The sequence below is a fragment of the Ostrea edulis genome, chromosome 7, assembly GCF_947568905.1.
Source record: "Ostrea edulis chromosome 7, xbOstEdul1.1, whole genome shotgun sequence".
NCBI classification, from domain to species: Eukaryota; Metazoa; Mollusca; class Bivalvia; order Ostreida; family Ostreidae; genus Ostrea; species Ostrea edulis.
In genome coordinates this window covers 30,429,256-30,454,703 of record NC_079170.1, presented here as the reverse complement: position 1 = coordinate 30,454,703, position 25,448 = coordinate 30,429,256, and the positions used below count along the sequence as shown (strand labels likewise).

Here is a 25,448-nt window from a genome sequence, read left to right as displayed (position 1 = left end):
TTATATACCATGAAATGGAGTAAATCCTAGACTTTTAACCCAATTAAGTTTTGTAAAGTTTACGAACGCAGCATATTTCGACCAAAACGTACCTTGTTCTTTCCTCCTCTGTTGGGTCCTGACAGCATTTTCTGTAATTACCGTTTACTGAGAAAGAAACAGAGAACATATTTCAAACGAAGATTATAAAAACACAGGGTTTTTTTCAATATCAAATTATCAAATGAAATTCCTCAAATACAAATTTATGATAACAACAGCGTTAACAAGTTAGTATACTCTGATTCTGATAAAATAGAAACATTGAATGCATATTGTTCATTAATTACCAATATTGATGACACCAATGAAATATAACAAAACAAGTTTATCTTATGTAATGATTCCTTAAATAGCATTATCATTGAAGAACAAGAAGTAGTGGATATTATCACAATACCCCCAGTTAATAAAGATGTTGGCCAAGATTGCATTAGCCATAAAATATTGAAATCAACTAAACCCACCATTGTCAAACCACTTACTATGTTATACCACAATTCAACAGATCATTGTCAGAAAATATTTTCCTGTCTTTTTGGAAAATTGCTCACGTCATTCCTCTTTTTAAGAAGGAAATCCCGTCAATAGTATCTAATTATAGACCTGTATCGCTATTAGCATATGTTAGCCAAATTTTGGAGAGAACTATTTTCAATCATGCAAAAAAATGATTACCATGTTTAAATTTGCAATGGTAACTCCTCTGATTATTTAAATGAAATTATTCCACATAAACATGAAAATATATCCCTTTAAAATACTAGAAACAAAGATTAATGTTGTATTCCAAAATGCCGATTAGAGTTATTCAAAATATCATGTGTACCTGACTCTGTAAAACAGTGGAATTTATTAGATGTAGACATCTCAAGTCATCTCAATCAATTCATTCCGCAAAAATGTAATAACAGAAATTACAAGACCAGCATCATATTACTCTGTTGGAATATTCATATAAACCTAAGATACAACTGTATACTTAGTTATGATCTTTATAAACGAATTGAAATATTCCAAATTCTACGTTTTGTACTCGTAGACATATTAATGAAGATGTATATCATGTCCTTTGCGCTTGTAAAATTTACTCTAGAACTAGAAATAATCTTTCTAATCGCCTTTTCCTGCTTGACGTGGTTAATATTGATACAAACTTGTTATTATGAAAGGTGAAGACAACGAACAGTGATCAATTTCATAACTCCTACAGGCAATACAAAATATATCGTTGGGCAAACACGGACCCCTGGGCACACCAGAAGTAGGATCAGGTGCCTAGGAGTAGTAAGCACCCCCTGTCGACCGGTCACACTCGCCCTGAGCCCTATATCCTGGTCAGGAAAACGGAGTTATCCGTAGTCAAAATCAGTGTGCCAAGAACGGCTTAACAATCGGTATAAAACACGTCAGACAGCATTTGACCCAATAATAGGTTGTATTGACGAATTAGATTGTAATAAGGACCAAATAATTTGCGAAATGCTGACTTCAATCGAGACTGTTGAAACCCCTGTACCATCAACTTGTTTGTCAGCAGCTTACCTCGATTTAAAAACTGACAATATGCAGAACAATATCTTGCATATCGAATCAGTTGAGATATATAAACACCACATGCAGGTGATAATTTAATATTGCTATATAAATATGGGAAGTTATCGTTGGAGAAGGTGAAATAATCCCGTTTTATCATACAGTTGAGTTGTTTATTTGCTGTCAATGTCTACTTTCAATAAGATGTCTAAGTATGAAGCAGAAGTGGACGACTCTGTGGTGTCCTTTATTTCGTGCTCACGGGGATATATGAAGTCGACATACGAATGAAAGTTATTATTGTTGATAGACAAAACGTCATTGAGATATCGAAATGTCGAATCAAAGGCCACAGCGAGATATTTTTCTTCTCACGTAGACACGAAGACATTATGCAGTGATGTCAATTTCCTTCTGCAAACTGATATAAATATTTTTTTCAGTTGTTCATAAATTTATGGAAGTAACTTGTATATTCGTTAAATCATTGTACATTTTACTGTTAATTGTTACCTTGCATGACATATTGTACTATTTTAGGATAGGGATTTGTAAGTTTTTAAAACCTGTTCCCAATCCTTTTGATTTCATCAATAGAATATGTTCGAAATAAAATAATAAGACATTGGTAAGTTTGAAACAATTATATAATCAATCCATTATCATGGTTTGAAAATATAAACTAGAAATATCAAACGAGAGAAAAAGAATCAAGTTATTTTGAAACATAGAAATAAAATTCAAACCAGGGTACGGAATAAAACATACCTCTAGATTTTTTTATTATCAACATAAATTCAAACCGATAGATGAAAAGGTGTAGATAACAAACAATAATCAATATCACAACGCCTATAAAACATACAAAATAAGAGTAGAAAAAACACAGACCTCTAGACATACCAGAGGTGGGATGGGTGCCTAGGATGAGTAATCATCTCCTGCCGACAGAAAAAGAACTCATATTCCTAATAATGTACAGGCTGTAAATCACGCTACTACATCTCCAAAGAGTTGAGTTATGTGCACGTCATTCAGCGTTCTGTACCAACTGTTCATCGTTACGCATACATCTAAACTGTCTCTTGCAAAAATACCTCCATGAAGAGTGTAGTCATGTTCTCAGAAACGTACAAATTGTTCAAGTGAGGTCCTTAGAAACTCACAAACCGTGCAAGTCATTCCGCTACGTGTTGTAGAAAATGTTATAAGAATTCGAGTAATTTCTTTAAGTTACTTTCGACAATCAGAATGCTGCAAATTGCTCAAAAAAATATCAAAACCGCCAAGGAAATGCAAAAGTCAATACATTCGTAGATCTCGCAATTTTTTCTTTGTTTTCCATATAATGAATGCATGTCTACACATGTGGAAATATTTTTCTCATATTATCACCAGTGTGAGATTGACTTAACCATGTGAGACTACCATATGATTTTTTTCTGTCTTGCACTGCTGCGACGTCATTGATTGTGACGTCATATATTTTCCATGATTTACGTTACACGATAACGCAAAATATTTTGTATTATTTTCTTTCTTTAGATTTTAATTTGATAAACCACTATTTTTTCTTTTTTTGAAGGAAGGTATGGATAAAAGATGCGGATAAAAAATTTTGTTGGAACAAGAACTTTACCTTAAAAAACCCCACCCAGTCACCTTTTCAAAAACCGCTTGGACATAGACCAAGATAAACCGCGAGAAAATGAATATATCGAAACTAAGAACTGCTAGGCCTACAACATATACATAATTCTGTTCTGGTCTTCAAATTCAATGTACACTCGGATCAACTGACCTTTACCTTGTAACAACATAACTTGTGTTCGCAGTTTTTACTAACTATACTTACAATAAATTTAAAGCCACAAAAATGAACTTTTTATTCTAAAGCTTAGACTATTGTATTTCCTAACTTTAAATTTAGTTATATAACTATTTCTCATTGAACTCGTAACATCTTGAGTGTGTCTGTATAATTCCATGCTCCCACTTCCTAACGACGGGCAGATCACAATTCAAAATAATAAGATTGCTTTATTGAAATAAAAAAGTGTGATTTTCCCTTTAAATTGGATGATTTTTTATTGATGTGTGTGGGTTTTGTTTTCTTTCCGAAATGCACCTGTGATAGTAGCCCAGATGTCAACAATATAACGTATCATAACTTGTGTAAACCAAAAATAGATAATAATTCCACTGCTTAGTTTAGAAAAAAAAAAACAGCACCAATTACAGATATATAAAGGACTAACATTACCAAATAGTGTGTAGACTGGAACCCATATCAACATTATTTACTCACAATATTGCCAATTTCATACTCGCTTTTCTCGCTATATATTTGATTATTTACATCGTTATTTGTATACACTGATTGCAAAAACATATAAAACTCGGGACATTTGTCAACATATGTTTAAATGTTGTCCATGGGGAATACATTAGGCCCTTAAAAGCTGCCTTTTTAAGAATATGAAAGGTGAAAATAACAAACAGTGATCAATCTCATAACTCCTATAAACAAGATAAAATAGATAAAAACACAGACCCCTGGACACACCACAGGTTGGATCAGGTGCCTAGGAAGATTAAGCAGCCCCTATCGAGCGGTCACACCCACCGTGAGTCCTATACCTTGATCAGGTAAACTGACAATCGGCATGAAACAAGTCAGGCAGCATTTGATCCAATGATAGGTTGCATTGGCAAACTAGATCGTTATGCCGACCATAGTATTTGCGAAATGCTGATTTTAAACGAGACTGTTGGAACCCCTACACCATCAAACTTGTTTGTCAGTAGCCTGCTTCGGTTTAAAAAAACCGACCATACACAGAATAAGCTCTTGCGTATCGAATATGTTGAGAGATGTAAACACCATATGCAGGTGATAATGGAATATTGCTACATGAAAATTGGAAGTTGACGATGGGGAAATTGAAATCATCCTGTTTGTTATAAACTTGAGTTGTTAGGTTGCTGTAAATATCTACTTTCAATAAAATATCTATAATATCTCATACTACTTTCACAACTAGTTGATCGAAGAAGGGCGCAGGTGACATCACTGTACCACGTGACTACCTATCTAATTAAGTATATTATTTTTAATCGGGGTTTAGATTTCAGTCTGTATTATGATTAATTATCGCAATATTTCAGCGAACGATTTATTACATTTAATTACAGACCCTGAAACGTGCTACTACACCTTAAAAACGAACCGAACCGTTCTGTGCAAGAAACGAACCGTACCGTTCAAGAAACGTACCGTACCGTGCAAAAAACGAACCGTACCGTTCAAGAAGCGTACCGTACCGTGCAAGAAACGAACCGTACCGTTCAAGAAACGAACTTACCGTTCAGAAAGCGTACAGGATAATATTATGCAAACCCCGCCCCCAAAAGCCCGAAAGCGTACCGTACCGTGCAGAAAGCGTGCAATTTATGTCACGTGACCCACTTTTTCAGCCACAGTATATTATTTTCACAATGGCGCCCGATGGGAAAGGAGGTCGTAGACTATCGCTGGCTATTCGAAGCATTATCCTCAAACATCACAAAGCTGGGTTATCAACTGTGAAAATCACCGAGATGCTTAAAACATCTTTGATATTCTTTTTTTTTTAATTACTTTCCGTAAATGTCACATTGTTTCAGTGCATATATGTATATGTATGTTATCAACAAGTACCCAAGTTTTGACTGAATTATGCATACAAATTCGTTTTATACTGTGAATTGTTAACAGAAATAGACGTCAGATCACTGCACGGATTTTGCATGCATGCTTCTGCAGCCAGTCCTGTGTACTGTGGATGTATATTTCACTTGCAGACTTTTAAAGAGTGAACCAAGGGGCATTTCGTTGTTTTAACGGAATTTCTGTTTCAATCAATTTTTTAAATTCAAGGGTGAAGTTAACTTCAATACTGTAATAGTACTTACAAGTAGCCTATTTAATTTCTTCATATAATCAGGGACGTCAACGTCCCTGATAATGCTACTACACGTATGGCACAGGGCTTGCCGTAAGAAGATGAAATTGATATTTGTAGCGTTAATGTATTCAATATGTACTTTCCTACGTACAGTGTCTGAATCATATGAGAAATTTCTAGACCGATTAGAAAAATTGTCACGTTCTACACTGTAACATTTTCATTACTTTATTAGCAATAATTTTGACATATCTTTTTCTCTTCTACATTGATAACGACCCATATAGATAGATGTAGATTGGCGGATTTATTATATGCACTAATAAACATTTTTTAATTACATCGACAGAGAAATAAATAGATACATACATGTGTAAAAGAATGTAAACAAGTTAAATTGATGCAAAGCATCAAATCGGCCGCAAAAATTTATTCATTTCAGCATTTTCAAGTATTTCAACAATATATAGAAAAGGTATATGAAACATTTTTATTGCAAACTACACACTTGCCTTACTTTTCTGTTAATTTTTTTTAATTCAATTTTCAGTGATCAAAAATAAAGTCAGGGAAATGAAAATCGGACTTCGCGTGATAAAGGATAGGAATATATATTATATGTATTATCATCATTTTATTTGATTCAAAGACAAATGCAACAGATATCTAACATTATTAATTATGAATGACTGAATGCTGACAAAAAAGGACGTACAAACTTCACGTGCAGATATCCTGGATCTTTCATAATGCCGATGATAAATCACAATAAATGTGAAGTGCAGAAAATAATCATTGTCATTTGCGACTTTAGTGTATTCAAAACAAAATTCACTTCTTCTTAAAAACTTTTCCAATTTAGGCACTGTAATTTATATCCGGGAACTTAATACGCTTTGTTTTTACACTTACGCACGCCCATGTCGGGGAGCAGTTCATGTAACAACTTTTTATAAAATCGTAAATTAATAAATGTCTGATGAGAAATGAAAAACAAATTGAAACGTAATAACAACCATTAAGACTTAGACTTAAGCAAATTCTAAAAACTTTTATTCATAACTTTTATGTACGTTATCAATATGGAATTATTCCATCGAAGCAATCAAAAATAACGTCTCATTTCCCCATGTGCACATTCAAACACAACCACAAATCCTGCAGCCGATAATCAAAGAGCCGAATAAGACCGATCGAGTGAAAACAAACTATCGAAACGTACAATTTATACGAAGTCAAAGCGTTCAGGCCACGCCCACCTCATTAATAAAACGTGCAAACCGTTCACAAAGCGTGCAGCTATTTTTAGCAAACCGTACCGTGCAAGAAGCGAACCGTACCGTTCAAGAAGCGTACCGTACCGTGCAAGAAACGAACCGTACCGTTCAAGAAACGAACCGTACCGTTCAGAAAACGAACCGTACCGTTCATAAAGCGTACCGAACCGTACCGTGCAACTGGTGTAGTAGCACGTTTCAGGGTCTGTACTACAAGCATAATGTACAACTTATACGGTACCAATTTTGATGCACCAGACGCACATTTCGACAAATAATGTCTTCAGTAATGCTCAACCGAAATGTTTGAAATCCGAAATAACAATGAAGTTTTAGAGCTATTATAGGGAAAAACAGCGTGCCAAAAAAGTGGAGTCAAATTCGTCTAAGGATAAGAGCTATGCATGAGGAATATAATTCTTAATTTGGAAATGAATTTCTCAATTTTATAACAGCAATTAAACATACATCCGTATTTTCAAGCTAGCAACGAAGTACTTAGCTACTCGGCTGTAGAGACCCTCGGGGACTAACAGTCCCAGGGGTCATAATGTAAAAGTTATACGGTACCACGTTTGCTGCACCAGATGCGCATTTCGAATAAGGAAGACAAAATACATGTAATTTTGTTCATTTCGAAAACATGAAATGTGTTATTTAAACCACCAGAGGTCATGCATTTTACTCCTTTAAAATCATGCCGGCAGTTCCTTAAGCCCAAATTTACAAAGAAATATATCCCGTCAACATAAACAGCATTCTTCGTCATAAGAGTTCAATCGTCTATAACAACTTGTAATAAATTCTAAATAACCCTTAGTGGACTTGGAATCGCAAATCTTTTCCCAAATCATTAAAATCAAAACCTATGACTTTTCTACACTTTACACGACCATTCCTCAAGATAAATTAAGGACTAGATTTTTTTAACATCATAGACAGTTGCTTCTTCAACAAAAATGCAAAACGGAAATATTAATTTCTAGTGATCAGTCATCCAAAAAAGTACGTTGTTAAACACAATTCTGATTCCTTTCACAAGTACTCTAAAGTTGAAATAAAAAATATGCTAGAAGTCCTCATTCCCAATATCTTCGTGGTCTTTGGTAATCAGGTCTTCCAACAGTCTATTGGAATTCCCATGGGCACGAATTGTGCTGTTTATAAATTCACATGAAGCAGAATTCATTCAAAAATATCTACGTGAGAAGGAAAAATTTCTTGCTGTGACCTTCAATTCGACATTTAGCTATATTGACGACGATTTGTATATTACCAATAATAACTTCCATTCATATGTCGATTCGATATTCCCCTGTTTAGTTTACTAAACACAGAAGGATATATGGTACGTACTTTTGTTTTGATATGTCTAATGCTGGATTTTAATATTTCTCTGATGCTTTTAACCCATTCTGACAATATATCAAGTTCTTGTTTTGTTTTTTTATATTTAGCTTATCATCTGGCATAATCTTCGACATAATTCGTAATAGAGATTAAGTTATGTCGCCAATTGAAAGACCGAGGTTCTCTGTATGTAGGACCTTTTATAATAAGTGATTTGAGATCCTCATTTTCAATCATATCAACATCTGTCCGACATTGGTTTATATTTAACTCAGAACTGTGCATGATTTTATATGAGGAAATGACAAAATGTTTTTCTTGGATTACATTGCATTCATACTACATCAAAGAAAACCTAAAGGTGACAATTTGCAAAGAAATCGCACCCCCCCCCCCCCCCCCCCAGTTTTGAATTCTTAAAACACAGTTTGGAATAGACGTATTGCGTGAGTATATGCAGACGGAGTGAAAACGATTTTTCGGCTCTCAAAAAGTAGAAATATTACAGCAATGTGACTAACCTACATTATAAAATATTAAATGATTATGTTACTCAATTACCATATATATCCCTTCTACTAATTCCAATGAAATTGAAAACTTCAAGCTGAAATGATTCTTGGTGATCGGTTCTGTATTTGTTGACCACCAGCCTCGGACGAGGCAAGGCGACTGTGGATCCTTTGTATAATGGATCATGCGTATCAATAATTTGATAGTCGCCAGTAGCATCTTGTTTTAATTTCCACACAACTTTAAAAACAGCAGGAATGGATTTAATCGTAGCGTTGTAAATAACAGTCCCGTGAAGTTCATCGAAGTCTGGATTTTCGAACTCAATTGCAGGTGGACCTTCAAAGATAATGGCATCACTTACAATAGCTTGCTTTAAATGTATGAAACTGTAAATCAAACACTTTGTTACCATAACAGTATTTTCCCACCAGATGTACTTATGAAATCTTATTTTGTTCTTAGAGTTTACTATACATAAGAGCTTATTTTGAGCATGGTAAGTTTTTAAATCGTGACAGGCTAGTGTCAAACAAATTGGTGTCACATGGGTTTCAACAGCCTCGTTCAGCATTTTGCAAATTTGATGGTCGTAATAACGATCTAGTTTGCCAATACAGCCTGTCGTTGAGTTACATGTTGTCTGGTGTGTTTCATTCAGGTTGTTAAATCTTTTTTGCACGCTGATTTGACTACGGATTACTTTGTTTATCTGATGAAAATAAAAGGATAAGTGTGAGTTTGACCGATCGACAGGAGATGCTTACTACTCCTAGGTACCTAACACCACCTTTGGTAGATCCGGGGGTCCGTGATTCCACAACTCTTAATTTTGTATTCCTTGTAGGGGTTATGAAATTGATCACTGTTTGTTATCTTCACCTTTATATTAACACAGATATAGCGAATTTTTTTGATTTTGTATTTTAAAAATCATTATAACGATTTCTGATGTAGATGATTTAAAGATATACTGTAAAGGAATTTAATTTCGTGTCTGATTTGATTTCGGGGTTTTTTTGTGTCTAGGCGAAAACAACAAAAATTAAATGCAACATGAATTCTTAATTTCAGACATACTTTTTAATGTTCAGAAATACTTATGTCGTCGTTATTCATTCCCTGTTTATAGATAACATATTTCGCAAGTACTGCAATCGTCACCATCGTAGTTCTTATGCGTAGATTTGCCTACACTGTTTGTGATAATATACATGTATAGTTAATCAACTCATTCGTTCGTCAATACAACCTATCATTGGGTCGGGTGCTGTCTGACGTGTTTCATACCAATTTCATTCCGTTCTTGGCACGCTGATTTTGGCTGCAGATAACTCCGTTAACCTTTATTGAGTGAAAATTAATGTAGCTTTTCAACTGTGAACCATTGATATTGATAAGGCATGTGAGGGTGAAGCTACATTAAAATTGAACTATATTGTTTTGATAGCAATTATTCTTAAATACATTGAACTTTTTTATATATCCATGAAAGGTGAAAATAGCGAACAGTGATCAATTTCATAACTCCTATAAGCAATACAAAATAGATAGTTGGGGAAACACGGATCCCTGGACGCACCAGAGGTGAGATCAGGTGCCTAGGAGGAGTAAACATCCCCTGTCGATCGGTCACACCCGCCATGAGCCGTATATATTGATCAGGTAAACAGAGTTAATCGTATTCAAAATTAGTGTGCGAAGAACGATCTAACAATCGATACGAAACACGTCAGACAGCATTTGACACAATGGTAGATTGTATTAGGAAACTAGATTGTTATAACGAGAGGTGAAGGTAACGAACAGTAATAAATCTCATAATTCATACAAAATAGAGATTTAGGCAAACACTGACCCCCATACGACCATATAATTTGTGAAAAGTTTACTTTAAACTAGACTGTTTAAATCTCTACTACATCAACTTGTTTATCAGTAGCCTGTCTCGATTTAGAAACTGATCATACGCAGAACAAGTTTTTGCATATCGAATCAATTGACAGAACGTCTTGAATTACCTGTAACTTCACTGCATTGGTATTCTAATACAAATGACAGTAATACATTAAAAATCACCAATGATAAAAGCTCAGATTATATAAATGATATATGACAATTTGATTTACCCAGATGAATTTTTTCACTCCACATGTGTCCCATGAGATTCGATGCGTAACATTGATATATGCCTTTATCCTTTAAGCTCACAGCCTTGATAGTTAGTGAGGGGTCAGCAATACTTCCTCCTGAATATTTTCCTTCTCTTCCTGGAATGTCAATCTTTTTGTCGTCTTTCGTCCAAAAGACTTCAGACACCTTTGGGGAATTATCAGGCACAGTCATTTCACATATCAACGTAACACTTTTCTCCAATATCCTTGTTTCGTCGTGGACGGATAACGACGGAACTTCTATTAGTAAAGTAATGAAATTATACATATATGACAGTGTTAAGCCTGTTTTAATTACATTTGAAATATAAGTACTGGAAAGGGTTTTAATTATAACCTTTCACCAATTGTGATTTGTATTACACAAAATGAAACATGATATGTAAAAGAAAGAAAAAAAACTTGTCTCACCATTTCCACGAGAAGTATGCATTTACCTCCTATGAGCTTCAGAAAAGCTGTGTTGCTTGTACTTTGGCCTAACCCGTTGGACACGATGAGTCGGTAATATATTCCGTCTTCATGCGTTGTTTCCGGTATGATTAGTCTCGGATCTTCTAGACCAACTTCACTTCCAAAGTACTTCGAGTCATTAATATCTAGCATTTCAAACTCTTCTGTAGTATTTCCTGATCTTTTTTGCCACATTGCTGATATTGGTGTTGGACAAGACTGAATTGAAGGTTTAATGGTGATAGGGTTTCCTACAGTTACTTGAAGTTCCTCATTTATGTATACCACAGGCACAGCTGGTTTTCAAAAAAATAAATATACAAAAACAGATTTCAAACAACAACGTTTGTGAAAGTTTACCACCTAAGAAAAGATGTAGGTCAGGGGCACTGATTCATCTCATAATTCCAATGAGGAATACGAAATAAAGAGTACGGTAATGTCAGACCCTTGACACATCGAAGGTAGGATCAGATGCCTTGGAGGTAAAGGTGATCAATCTCGTCACTCCTTAATGGAATTTAAAATTAAAAGTTGGACAAACACGAACACCTAGATATACCAGATGTGGTATCAGGTACCCAGAAGGAGTAGATCTCATATTGACCGTCCCACCCGCCGAGAGCTATGGACTATGGTCTATGGACTTTGTATCTTCATCAGGTACATGTAAACGAACCAGGTCCCGCCGTCATAAAACTTTGACAATTCTTAAAAACATTCTCAACTCAAGCCTTGAGAATTACTCAGCTAAGAATATTCTCAAATCGGACGTTATCAATCGATTTGAGAACATCCTTAGCTGAGTAATTCTCAAGACTTGAGTTGGGAATGTTCTCAAATTTATATTCTCGCGAGAAAGTTTTCGTGGATTTTTTTTTTCAATGTTTGAAGTGACCCTATGGAGCTCTTTTGTGTCATAGGGTAAGAAACATATACTTAGTAACATGTAAATAAGAAAAATAATTCACATATTCTTATCGTCTGCATCGTTTATTTTTCGTCAACTTGGCAAAATGAAGACCGAGAAGAAACGGGGACAGAAGGGGGGGGGGTGTGATGAGGATGTCACTCTCAACGCAGAGGTGAAATTGAGAGACGATACGTTGTTTGGGTCATTCAAGGAGAGTGTTGCAGTAAAGGGGAAGTTGATAAAGGATAAAGAGTGGCAGACAATTGCGGATAAACTCAGTTCGTAAGTAACATATTATGTGAAGTTTATAAAAGATTATGAGAATGAAAGGTGAAGATAACGAACAGTAATCAATCTCATAACTCCTACAAGCAATACAAAATATATAGTTGGGCAAACATGGACCCCTGTACACACCAGAGGTGGGATCAGGTGCCTAGGAGGAGTAAGCATCCCCTGTCATGATAAGATTCATGGATCAAATTTTTTGGTCCGCTGTTCCCGTGACTTAATTTCACTGATTTCCCAACCACTTCGACTCGCGAATTAAAACGTTTAACTAGATATATATGGTAAAATATAAACTAATAATTTTGACTGAATGAAGAAGAGTTCTGATACATTTCAGTATGGTTAGCAGAACATATGCACAGTTAAATTCAGACAAATATAAGTTATATATGTAGGCCTGTCCCGATTATGATTTTGTTTTCTTTCCGGTATGCCCCTATGTGTAAACAAATATGAACAATTATGTCATTGAAGTAAAACAAAATTATATTATTTATTTCTGATTCTAGTAGGATGAAACTTTAAGGACACACAATTGGGAGCAAGATTGGAAATTCGAGAAAATATGAGTAGGAATGAGTTCGGTATCCAGACCCAAAAATAAATCAGGGAAAACCCCCAGATGTTCAAGTTTACTACTTGTCTTGTCAACAAATAATGAGTGGCATAAAAAGGAAGGATATTTCTCTGTCAATTCATAGTACCGGTGTTTGTCTAGAATAGATCTAGCCATTTTAATTTTAACCCATAATCCGTAATCCAATCACTGCTAAATTCTATTTACAGAAGTAATACCGTCTTTGAAATGGAGGAGTGGATCCAAACAAATAAATTTTGAATATGTGTGTTTACATCTATTACAGACGATGTGACACTAGAAAACGGACCTAGGAGAAAGCAAAGAAGAAATGTTACAATGTTAAATCAAGAAGTAATTGAAAACATAACTTCATGACATGACACATACATGTTCTGAAATTAATTTCTGATTAACAAATGGTAATCGATTTTGAATAGCCATTTTTTTTAAATATATATATATATATATATATATATATATATATATATATCCAGGGGGTTGTATTTGATATTCACATTCACACTTATTTCAAAATAAAAGGCAAGGAAAAGTTCGACAGCCTTGAAAGGCCAAAGACGGGAGGGGGACCTCCGCTTCCCCATTGACACAAGGTGAGGAGACTTTCCTCTGCCTTTCGAAAGCAGAGCCAAACACCATGGCCTACAGGGAGGGGTTGACACAGATGACATATTTTTTTCATTATTGTGAAGTAATGATTTTAGAATTGCCAATTTATATATGAAGTCAATGCATCTGAAAATCTAACAGTGGCTATTTGGTAATGAAAACAAAGAGTATACATTATTTACATGATTTTATATATAATGGTAACTGCATATTTTTTGTTAACTTTTTTTAGCTCCAACAATCAGAGTTCCTTCAACAACTGAAACATGTACCAATGAAATATATATTTGCTGACGTGAAACTGTATCTCTGGAAGATATCTTTTTCTTCTAACCGCTCTAAGGGATTACTGAGTTACCGAAATACACGGGGTGCCTTAAAACCGGCAGATTCTGCCTAAGATGACGTCGACATCTTACGATGACAGCCATTTTTAATCCTTGCGAATATTCTTAAAGCTGACATGAATTAATAAATACGTACACCTTTCTCATCTTATCCGCCGTATTTCTTTCAGGTAGCCTAATTTACTCTACCCGTATATACCCCAAATGTGATTGTCACACCTGAGTGATTTTTCTAGGTGGACTCGACCAGTGCACATCTCCGATAATAATATATAGGGAATGAGAAAGAAATAAAATCTCATTTTAAAACATTATGCTTTCCTCAAAATTACAAAATATTAATTGTATACCAATGCAACATTCTGAAAATTAAGATAAGTTAGACAAAAATGAAAAATAAAACACCAAAAAAAGCTTGTCTTGCACACTCGTGCATGCAAGTATTTGCAATTTCTTATAAAATAAATGCGGAGAAATCATTTGCCAATTACCTACTGTTAGAATGGAATAAACAAAGAGCATAAAATATATTATTTATATCAATTCTTGCAAAATAAAGGTGCATGCCATATGCATAATATGTAATGCACACGGTATATTCGCCACAAAAAAAAATCCCGTATCAAATACGGGCGTCTTTTCAACAGATATCGAAGATGTGCATTACCGAAAATATTAGATTCTCTTTATTCTGATAAATCCACGAAACAAAATGATAAACTCCATTTGTATCTCATTAGAACTTTACAACACGTTGACATTCCATTACACAGACTGCGACACACTTCACCCGTGCCAAACAGGGTGTCTTCAATCAGGGGAGATGTCAGAGTCGAAAAAAATTTCTGTATTGAATGCTTGTCTGGTCGAGGGTTTGCAGTTTATATAAATCGGGAATCTAATATCTGGTTGGATATATTGCGTGCACAATTCAAACTTTATCGATGATGATATACAAACTTGGATATACAAATAAGGGAATAATGATCGAAAATATATATCTATGTGAAAATGCGTGTATTACATTTGCAATCCATAATAAACAGATAAACAGTTGATTACGCAAAGGCACATATAAAAGGAAATGTATAAACGAAAATATAGTTTTGTTCTTTCTTTTCGAACCACTTAATTATTTACGATCTCAGTATATCCATATTCATTGATTGAACAAGAGAGAGAGAGAGAGAGAGAGAGAGAGAGAGAGAGAGAGAGAGAGAGAGAGAGAGCGATCGTCCTACTTCCATGTACAATTTATCATTTCACAGAAGGAAAGAAAATTGATCACTGATATAAATGTAAGCTTACAAGCATTAAAAATGCCCGGCTATTTAAAAATTTGTGATTGACAATATATTGTAAACTTACAGGAGTTATAACTGAATTCATTACAATTTTTTAAAAGAAATTAGTTTGAACTGTTCATGTAGAAAAGTTAGAATAACGGGAAAAAATTAAATTGTCAAAAAAGTGGGGAAAGCAGACCAGCCTTCCTGCCCACCCGAACCCCTTGTATACGTGCCTGAAACAAAATATCAGAAGCTCGAATTTATGTATTCCCCTATTAATTATTATGTATGCAAGATTCGTTCCCGAATTTAGAATCATGCTTTCAGTCAGGGCAGAAATGAATTTATTTTGAAGTACATCTGGATTGAATGCAAATGTTGGGTTCCTTCTTTTGATTTCATCAGACTCATTAGAACCCCCTCACCCAAACCATGCAGCTTTGTTTTTATTAATATCTAAATCGGTATAAATGAATCCGGATATAAATTATATAATGTTTTTTCGTGATCATATATATATTGATACTAATAATAAAAAAAGAAAATGTTTATACTCTTGCCTTTTGCATATCCTATTAATGCATTACAGTATATTGACATTGTATCATATCAAATAAAACCTCAACACGAATTTTACTGATTTATGAGTACTAACATGTTATCGAATACATTTGAATTTGAAATTTCGACGTACAGCGGTATGACCATTACGCCAGATCTACGAAATGAAAATATTTATGAATAAATTAAACTCAAGCCTGAACGTAATCATTATGGTATGTTACAGAAACGTTAAAACACACAAATGCAATAGTCCTGCAATGCATGCATGCGATTTTTCTGAATACATATATTTATGTATTCATGAATGAAGTTCCTACGCTTGAAAATATCTTGGTCTTTATGCATTTTGTTTTGTGATTTTGGTTTACCATTCCTTACACTGTGTAAACGAAGGAAATTTTGGTAAAGGGTGCAACTCTACACCATACAATTAGTATACATGCTAGTGTTGCAAAGCAAAATATACATGTAATAACCAGACACGTATCGTCATTTTCCAGGGGGGGGGGGACAACAGGGGGGGAAATATATTGGATTCTTCAAAATTTCTTGCCATTCAAAATAATAATTAAAAAAAGATGAACAAAAACAGCAATAAAATAAAACAAAACACCCAAACAAACCAAGATGTTTTGTCCGATGTTCAAAGTCCTAATGTGTGGGTGAAGGGTTAAAGATTATTTTACTTTGACTGCCTCAATAATTTCCCCCTACACTTTATTTTCTTCAATCGTTGGGGGTGGGGTGGGGTGGTAAAGTTCTCCACTATGAATGTCTCATACTATCTTCATTTTCTCAATTGGTGGCGGTGTGTGTCTTCTACTATTATATCAGAACTTTCAAGTGGGGGGAGGGGTTGTCACTCAATATATCTTTTATTTACATTACAAAATAACCAAAAATGGATATTGTTATCAAAGGTGGGGGACAGACACTCCTGTCCTCTCCCCTTGATTCTATTTGCTTGATAACGACGCATAATATGATAAACTCGATTATTACATTTTGCATTAGTACAATTTGCGTCGAGTTCAACGCAGAATGTAATAACGCAAAATGGCATAGATATATAAGATCTATTGAGCGCCAAATTAGCATAAAATGAAGTAATTGAAAATAACGTTATTTAAAGATATGTTTAATTTTTAATTATTGCGTGTTTTAAATGAATCAAATAAATCTGTATTATCAATTAATGAGAGCAATATTGAGTTACGAGTATTGTTCTCTTTTATTGAATTAACGATATCATTTGTCTTACTAAGAGCGCGATTATTACAAGATCATCGGTGTTCTCTCTCTCTCTCTCTCTCTCTTTCGTCGTTCTCTCTCTCTCTCTCTCTCTCTCTCTCTCTCTCTCTCTCTCTCTCTCTCTCTCTCTCATATCCCATACACTCGTACAGTGCTGTATACCCAAATTATATATGCATAAACAATTTATGTACCTAAATTCTTTCCTGATTTATAAATCTGCAATACTTTGACCAGTAAATCATATGACATAAGGATTCATGCACAATACAGGGTAAATATTATACTCTGATACTTCCCCTGATTGAAGATAGCTGATCGGCACGGGCTAAGTGTGTCGCAGTCTGTACAATGGTAATGTTGTTTACTGTTGGAATGCAAATGGAGTTTATCGTTTTGTTTCATGGATTATGCTAATAAAGGGAGTTTTACTTAGAGTAATTTCGACAAGTGTACACGTACATCTGCGGTCCTTTACAGATATTACGAGTAGGCCCAGGTAAATAGTCGTCCGCATTCGATGCGTTTTCATGGCGAGCATACATGCCATGTTTATAAGTACAAAGGTATTTAAGTATTTGCCTTTTACTTGAAGTAATTGTGAATGGTATATATTGTATACCCTTTGCTTATTCCATTTTATCAATAGATAATAGATGAAATATTTCTCCGCATTTTTGTATAGATTTGACATATTTACTGCAATTGTACGCACATTCATGTAAAGAAAAAGCATTTTATATATATTTATCCAAATATATATATTTAGAATGATTTACAACTGTACGATATGTTTATTATAATTTTGAGCACTGCGTGGTGTTCCAAAACATGATTTCATTTCTTCTTGATGTCCTATAAATTAGTATCGGAGATGTATGTTTTACCTGTCGAAACTACCCGCACAGGTAAATCGAAAACACTGATGTGAAGTGAAGCGTAGCAAAACTCGTCCCCTTATATACCATGCGAACCCTGATACATATAACAATAGAATACCCAACTAATATGGCGGATTAGCAAAGAAATATGGCGGACATATAGAATTATACTATATTTATTAATTCATGTCAGCTTTAAGTGTACTCTTTCGTAAACTTAAATATCTAAGAATAAAACTGAATTTGAGAATCTTTTTACTGCTCAACTTTTTTATGACGACAGCTGAGTCTGAGAATGAGGAAGCTCAAAATATTCTCATACGTGAGAACATTCTCAGACTTAACTATTTTTATGACGGCGGGGCAGTTCACAGTCAAAATCGATGTGTAAAGAATGGCCTAACAATTAGTAGTTCACCTATTGGCTGGTTATATTCATGCATTACATTGTTATACCGACCATATCATTTGCGAAATACTGACTCAATGTGAGATTGTTGAAACTCTGTAACATCAACTTGTTTGTCAGTGGTCTACCTCAATTTAAAAACTGACTATTTCTTACGCATCGAATTAATTTGAAGACATTTACACCATATACAGATGATTATATGATATTGCTACCCATTCGACGATGGACAAGCTGAAATCGGTCTGTATGTCATAACGTTAAGTTATGAGCATGCCGTTAACAGATATGTTCAAGAAAATGCCCAAACATGAAGCAGATATGGAATATTCAGCAGTAACTTTTATTTCGAGTGAAAAATGGAAGAAAGAATAATAATCAAAATCAAATACCACTAGCATAGTATCTTACTCAAATCTATGGGCTTCGAGACGGATCCCACGGCATTAGAAACTTCACACCTGTACTGACCAATATCAGTCGACGCTGGGGAGTGAATATGTAAGCATGTATCCACTAATTGTCCACCACTGTACTTATCTGGATTCGTCTTTAAAGGTTTTCCATCTTTGGTCCACACAATCTTTTCTACAGCAGGAGATTGATCGTTGACACTAAAACTGTAATGAATGGTTACCCTGTCCTCTTTAGAAAGAGCGTTTTCTATTTTCAGAATCGGTAAGTCTGAAATGAGGACAATAAGGTGAAGTATGCTAGTTTGAAAAAAAATCCATAATGTATCCCATTCTTTACATGATTAAAATTTTACTTTCATAGTTTGATATATGTTTATCAAGTGCTTACCTCCTGTCACCGTGAGGTAGATGGAGTTACTGGGAATTTGAACGTGAGTTCCATTCACCTCACGTGATACAGTCGCCCGATACTCTCCTTGATCATCTTTGGTGACCCGTGGAATATTTAGTATTTGACTGGAGCTACCCCTGTACCTCTCTGTGTTAATGACTAACTGCTCAATTGTGTTTCCTATAATTTTTTGCCAAATAATTGGCCAGTTATTTAATATATCTCCATCTCCATACTTTGCCATAAAACTTGCACTTTCACCGCATATTTTTCTTTGATCGCCGTCTAATGTTAGTTTTTGTGCATCTGTAAGATTATTGCGTTCAATCAGTAAACGTAATGCAATCTTTTCGTAGTATTGCCAGCCAAAAGACATTGTTTTGATATATTCAAGCTTTTTCACAAAGTCGTTCGTGACCCCTCTAAATACCATGGATCCTTGTATTCTTTTGAAAATAATTCTCAGTTCATCCCATCTGGAATTAAATACATCGTCAGGTACACTAGAAGATTCCACATGTCCAACCATTTCATTTCTAAAGAGTCTGAGGCGCTCGATATCATCTCCAAGTTTAATGTCTGTTTGTTGAGGTTTTTGTCCCCATCCTTGAGAAGGTTGTAATGTTGGACAAAGGTTCCTGATCAGTTTGTAAAGTAAAGTAATATCAAAACATTCATACTTTGGGACAACAGGACCAGGGATACAACAAAGCTTTAATTGCTCCGAGCTGAGCTTTTGTTTTCCACTTGTCAATGTTTTGCTTGATTTGATTTTCTTGAAAAGATCTTCTGGTGGTATGTGATGGTGTAAAATGTATCCCAATACTACTCGAACCTCATCGGTACTGGCTAATGATAGTTGAACAAAGTTTTCCTGTTCGGGCACCAGATCCTTAGTGGCCATTACGGAAATACCTCACCTAAAACATATATTTGAATTTCTTATATCGAAAAATTAAGAATGAAGAAAAAATATTCATAAGTATAACAAGCTTTAGAGAATATGATGTTTACTTATCCAAGATGATTGAAAACGTAGGTGCGTGTTCTGCATACGATCATTGTTTAAATTAAGACAAATTACTGACAAATATGATGATGTTACAGGGGTTTCCACAATTTGCACTAAACTCAACATTTTGAAAATTGTATGGTTGCTCTAATGATCTGATTTACAAATACAACCTGTCCTTAGCTTGATTTTTGTCTGATGTATTTATATCAATTGTTAAATCATTCTTTACACACTGATTTTAACTACCGATTATCCCGTTTACATGATCAACATATAGGGTTCACTGAGGATGCGATCAATGAAAATGGGATGTTTACTACTAGACAACTAATTCCACTTTTGGTTTGTCCAAGTGTCCGTATTTATCATACCGATAAGCACGTTTGATTCAACAACTTAAGTTACGCGAGTTGCTAGAGTTGTAAATAAATCAGTGTTGAATAAGGGTTGGAAAAGTTTACTCCAGACTTAAGAGGGAACACTAAGTGTTCAATATTAGGAAAATGAAGAGAAATATTGAGTTTGACATGTGAAATAAAAACGTTTTGGGAATATAAAGCAAACTTACCGTGAACGAATATACATTTAACTAAAGTTTAATTCACTGATGTTTTGTTTTCAATAATCAATATGAATATTTGTAAGCGTTGCTAGATGTATGTTTTGTTTCAATATATTGCAGATAAAGACAGTTCATGGGTGAATTAAATATGTTCTACATTTAATTAATTTTGATGATATTTACACTATCTTAGTACTGTGTTTACATGCATATTCATATGATAAAAATCAAATACTGCTTGGTATCAAAATGAACTACCACACATAAATAAATTGTTATTGATACGATTCTCATAATTATCAAATGACATTTTTCAAATCAACACTAGAGCAACAGTTGTAGTTTTATTGACATTCAAGGCGTCTAGCCTCTGTGCATACACAGGCATCACTCTAGAGTTACCCGAGTCTTCCAAATCAAACATTAACTAGAATCTGTATACTTTATAGGAATTATGAAATCGATCAATTCTGCTATTCTTCATCTTCACTGTATCATTCATATCGAGAAATCCATTAGACCCGTTTTAATCCTCGAATTATGAAGCATTTTAAACACTTTGTATTACGTTTATTGTCAGTACGACTTGCTGAGGTAAAAAATGATATTTACTTCTACTATTGTCATTTGTATGACATAAAAACACTCAGTAAATTGACATACAACAATGGAACCGAAAGTAGAAACGCAAATCACAATGTATTTTTCATCAAAATGAATTAATCACCCACCTTATTCTTATTTGAATCAAGCTGAAGTATTCCAGTAGTCATAGTCCTTTGCTTCTATTCAACCACTTCCGTAACCTAAACACGTCCGCGCTCATTGGCTGGTTTTAAATACCGCACTGTTTTTACGAGGAAACAGCGTATATTGATTCGTGTTACCCCACGGAAAGTAGTCATGTAAACCCCAAATAAAAGTGTGTTTCGTAATACTTTATATATCATTCGTTGTTCAACATGTTATACATTCTACCATCGTGCAAACTTTTTTAAACCTTTAAAGCACTTGGAGTATTGCCCAAAAATAGAAACTTGTTCAATTCCATTCAAGATATCGATCGCTGAGATACATCTGTGTGCCTGCTAATAGACGAAATAAAAAAACAAATTTAAATGTCCCATTACAAGCTATATTCTCTTTTCAATCACAAATAATATTGCTGTCTACACTCAGTAAATATGCACAAAGATCCCCTACTTATATGTGATGGGTCTGCTTTTGCAGTCATTCGGCTCACGGTGGTGTGTACCTTATCACTTCTTTACAATTTCAGCGCTAACACCAAATAGTTCGTAAAACGTTTGTAAGTATTACATAATTTCTGTAAAGAGGGTGTTGCACGTCTCATGTTAATTTCCCTAAAGGTGTTACTTGAAAGATCGATAAAATTAAGTGAATCAAATATATGATAAAACCAGTTGGAACTGATGTCTTTTATTCAAACATTTTAGAAAATAAGTTTAAAAGACGTGTATTGACAAAATTTGCCAAAATAATTCGAATTTAAATCAAGCAATAAGCGATTTATATGATTTTTAGCGTTAACATGGAGGGATATCCCCGAATTTAAGAAAAACTGTCTGCGTGAAACAAAATAAATTTAGCATGAATATGTTCTTAAAGTTTTCCGCTAAAAAACTGTTGCTTTGAAATTTTGTTTCACGGGGGCATTTTTTGTTGTTGTAAAATTAACAAAATCGATACGACTTCGCTGATGATATTTTCATCTTCACCTGTACGTTAAGATTCTTTACAAATGCATGAGCTTCTGCGTGGTTCGATGGGTAAGGTCCTCACATTTGATTTTTTTTCATATTACGTTTTCCATCTAGATTTTTTTTTCTTAATTTAAACACACTCCAAATTGTATATAAACTTAAAACTTATACGGTACCAATTTTGATGCACCAGATGCGCATTTCGACAAAGTATGTCTCTTCAGTGATACTCAACCGAAATGTTTGAAATCCCAAATAACAATGAAGTTCTAGAGCTATTATAGGCAAAAACAGTGTGCCAAAAAAGTGGAGTCAAATTTGTTCAAGGATAAGAGCTATGCGTGAGGGAGATATTCCTTAATTTTGAAATAAATTTCTAAATTTTATAATAGAAATTAAATATACATCCGTATTTTCAAGCTAGTAACGAAGCACTTAGCTACTGGGTTGTAGAGACCCTCGGGGACTAACAGTCCACCAGCAGAGGCCTCGACCCAGAACTGTTTCCGGTAAAACATCTGTTTATTACAATGTGCGGAGTTTGATATAAGTTTCCAACCTGGACACTGTTTAGTCTTTGAATGAAAGGCGAAGATAACGATCCCTCGCGACAAACAAATCAGTGTGCCAGAGCTGTTTGCAAGAAGTGTGCAGCTAATGTCGCTAGCGGCACACAGTGTGTCTCTATTGGCACAGTGTGCCAGAAGTGCACCAAAACTTTTCCTAAATGAAACAGTGTGCCGGAAGTGCACAACTTTTTCTTTGGTATTCAGAATCAAAACAGTGTGCCAGAAGTGCACCGCTACTTTTTCTTTGGTATTCAAAACCGTATGACAGAAGGTCACGCAACTTTTTTCTTAAAATTGTAGGAATAAAACAGCTAAGACACCAAAGTTCGTGACATTTTCTTCAATATTTAGAATAAAAGCCATTTCAATATATCCATCACATTTTCTATAATATGTTCTTGAATAATTTTAGGAAATGAATTTAATCTGTTTTAGCCGATTAATACTTCTTTATAATGCAAGGTGAAGATAACGAACAGTGATCATCTCATAACTCCTACAAGCAATACAAAATAGATAGTTGGGCAAACACGGACCCCTGGACACACCAGAGGTGGGATCAGGTGTCTAGGAGGAGTAAGCATCCCCTGTTGACCTGTCACATCCGCCGTGAGCCCCATATCCTGATCAGGTAAACGGAGTTATCCGCAGTCAAAATCAGTGTGCCAAGAACGGCTTAACAATCGGTATGAAACACGTCAGACAGCATTTGACCCAATGCGAGGTTGTATTGACGAACTAGATCGTCATAACGAACATAGAATTTGCGAAATGCTGACTTCAATCGAGACTATCGAAATCCCTGTGCCATCAACCTGTTTGTCAGTAGCTTACCTCGATTTAAAAACTTACTATACCCAGAACAAGCTCCTGCATATCGAATCAGTCGAGATATATAAACACCATATGCAGGCGACAATGGAATATTGCTACATATATGTGGGAAGCCGACGATGGAGAAGCTGAAATCACCCCGTTTGTCACACAGTCGAACCGCCAGTTTGCCGTCAATGTCCACTTTCAATAAAATATCTAAGTATGAAGCAGAAGTGGACGAGTCTGTGGTGTCCTTTATTTCGAGCTCACAGGGATACACCAAATCGACATATGAATGAAAGCTATCACTGTTAATAGACAAAACGTCATCGACACATCTAAAAGTCGAATTGAAGGCCACAGCGAGAGATTTTTTCTTCTCACGTAGAAGGTTTTGAATAAATTCTGCTTCATATGAATACAAAAACAGGTCAGCTAACAAAGGAGCACAATTCGTGCCCATGGGAATTCCAACAGACTGTTGGAAGACCCGATCACCAAAGACCACGAAGATATTGTCAATGAGGAACTCTAGCATATTTTTTATTTCAACATCAGAGTACTTGTGCGTGGGATCAGAGTGGCCTTTAACAAAGTAAGTTTTTGAATGACTGATCACTAGATATGAATATTTCCGTTTTCCGTTTTTGTTGAAGAAGCAACTGTCTATGATGTCAAAAAGTCTAGTCTTTAATTTATCGTGAGGAATGGTCGTGTATAGTGTTGAAAAGTCATAGGTTTTAATGCTATTGATTTGGGGGAAATTCTGTGATTTCAAGTTTACTAAAAGTTCTTTAGAATTTTTTAGAATTCACATTTGATCAACACCACTTCGTACAGTAAGTTTGAAGTTTCTCCTTCACAGCTGTTAACATTTTCGTGAGGAGCAAAGATAGGGGCTTGGTAGAGCACTTACTGGATCCAGCAATGTATCTTTGTTTGTAAGGGTTTTATGTAGTTTAAGAATCCAGTATAGGTACGGTAACTCATTGTCATTCGACCCATTGACTGGAATATTAAATGTGTTTAAAACTGAAACATGGTTTTGAAGAATTTCGTCTTTTGAAAGAGCAGTTGGAGTATAAGTATGATTACCAAAAGTGGAATTAATGCCGAGTTCGTTTAAAATACAGTTGTAATAATGAGCCTTACAAACAAAGACAATGTTGTTACTAGCTTTGTCAGCTGGAACCAAACCATATTCCCCATGTAACCTATCTAATTATTTTATCATTTCTGGTTTACTAAACACAGAAGGATAGATGGTACATACTCTAGTTTTCATATGTCTAATGCGGGATCTTAATATCCCTCTTATGCTTTTAACCCATTCTGACAATGTATCAAGTTCTTCTTTTTCATATTTAGCCCATCGTCTGGCATAATCTTCGACAGAACTCATAATAGAGATGAAGTTCTATCGCCAATTAAAAGACCGAGGTTCTCTGTATTTAGGACCTTTAAGAATAAGTGATTTGAGGTCCTCATTTTCAACTATATCAACATCACCAGTA

General features: G+C 34.8%; 3 protein-coding genes across 3 annotated transcripts in view; 1 reads left to right on the top strand and 2 right to left on the bottom strand.

Moving 5' to 3' along the window:
* The window catches only part of LOC130048001 (uncharacterized), a 205,733-nt gene extending 184,094 nt beyond the window's left edge, over nucleotides 1-21,639 (bottom strand). The window contains exons 1-7 of the mRNA XM_056143963.1: nucleotides 21,557-21,639; nucleotides 19,246-20,168; nucleotides 18,853-19,125; nucleotides 11,274-11,585; nucleotides 10,792-11,076; nucleotides 8,711-9,001; nucleotides 93-147 (exon numbers count right to left, since the gene is read on the bottom strand). Of these exons, the coding sequence (XP_055999938.1) occupies nucleotides 93-147; nucleotides 8,711-9,001; nucleotides 10,792-11,076; nucleotides 11,274-11,585; nucleotides 18,853-19,125; nucleotides 19,246-20,152 (2,123 nt within the window). The 5' untranslated portion in view covers nucleotides 20,153-20,168; nucleotides 21,557-21,639. The remainder of the gene's footprint in view (nucleotides 1-92; nucleotides 148-8,710; nucleotides 9,002-10,791; nucleotides 11,077-11,273; nucleotides 11,586-18,852; nucleotides 19,126-19,245; nucleotides 20,169-21,556) is intronic.
* LOC125654652 (uncharacterized) overlaps nucleotides 1-25,448 on the top strand; it is a 534,947-nt gene that overhangs the window by 300,445 nt on the left and 209,054 nt on the right. The window lies entirely within an intron of this gene.
* LOC125654656 (GTPase IMAP family member 7-like) overlaps nucleotides 1-25,448 on the bottom strand; it is a 662,712-nt gene that overhangs the window by 562,142 nt on the left and 75,122 nt on the right. The gene's annotated exons all lie outside the window — the stretch shown is intronic.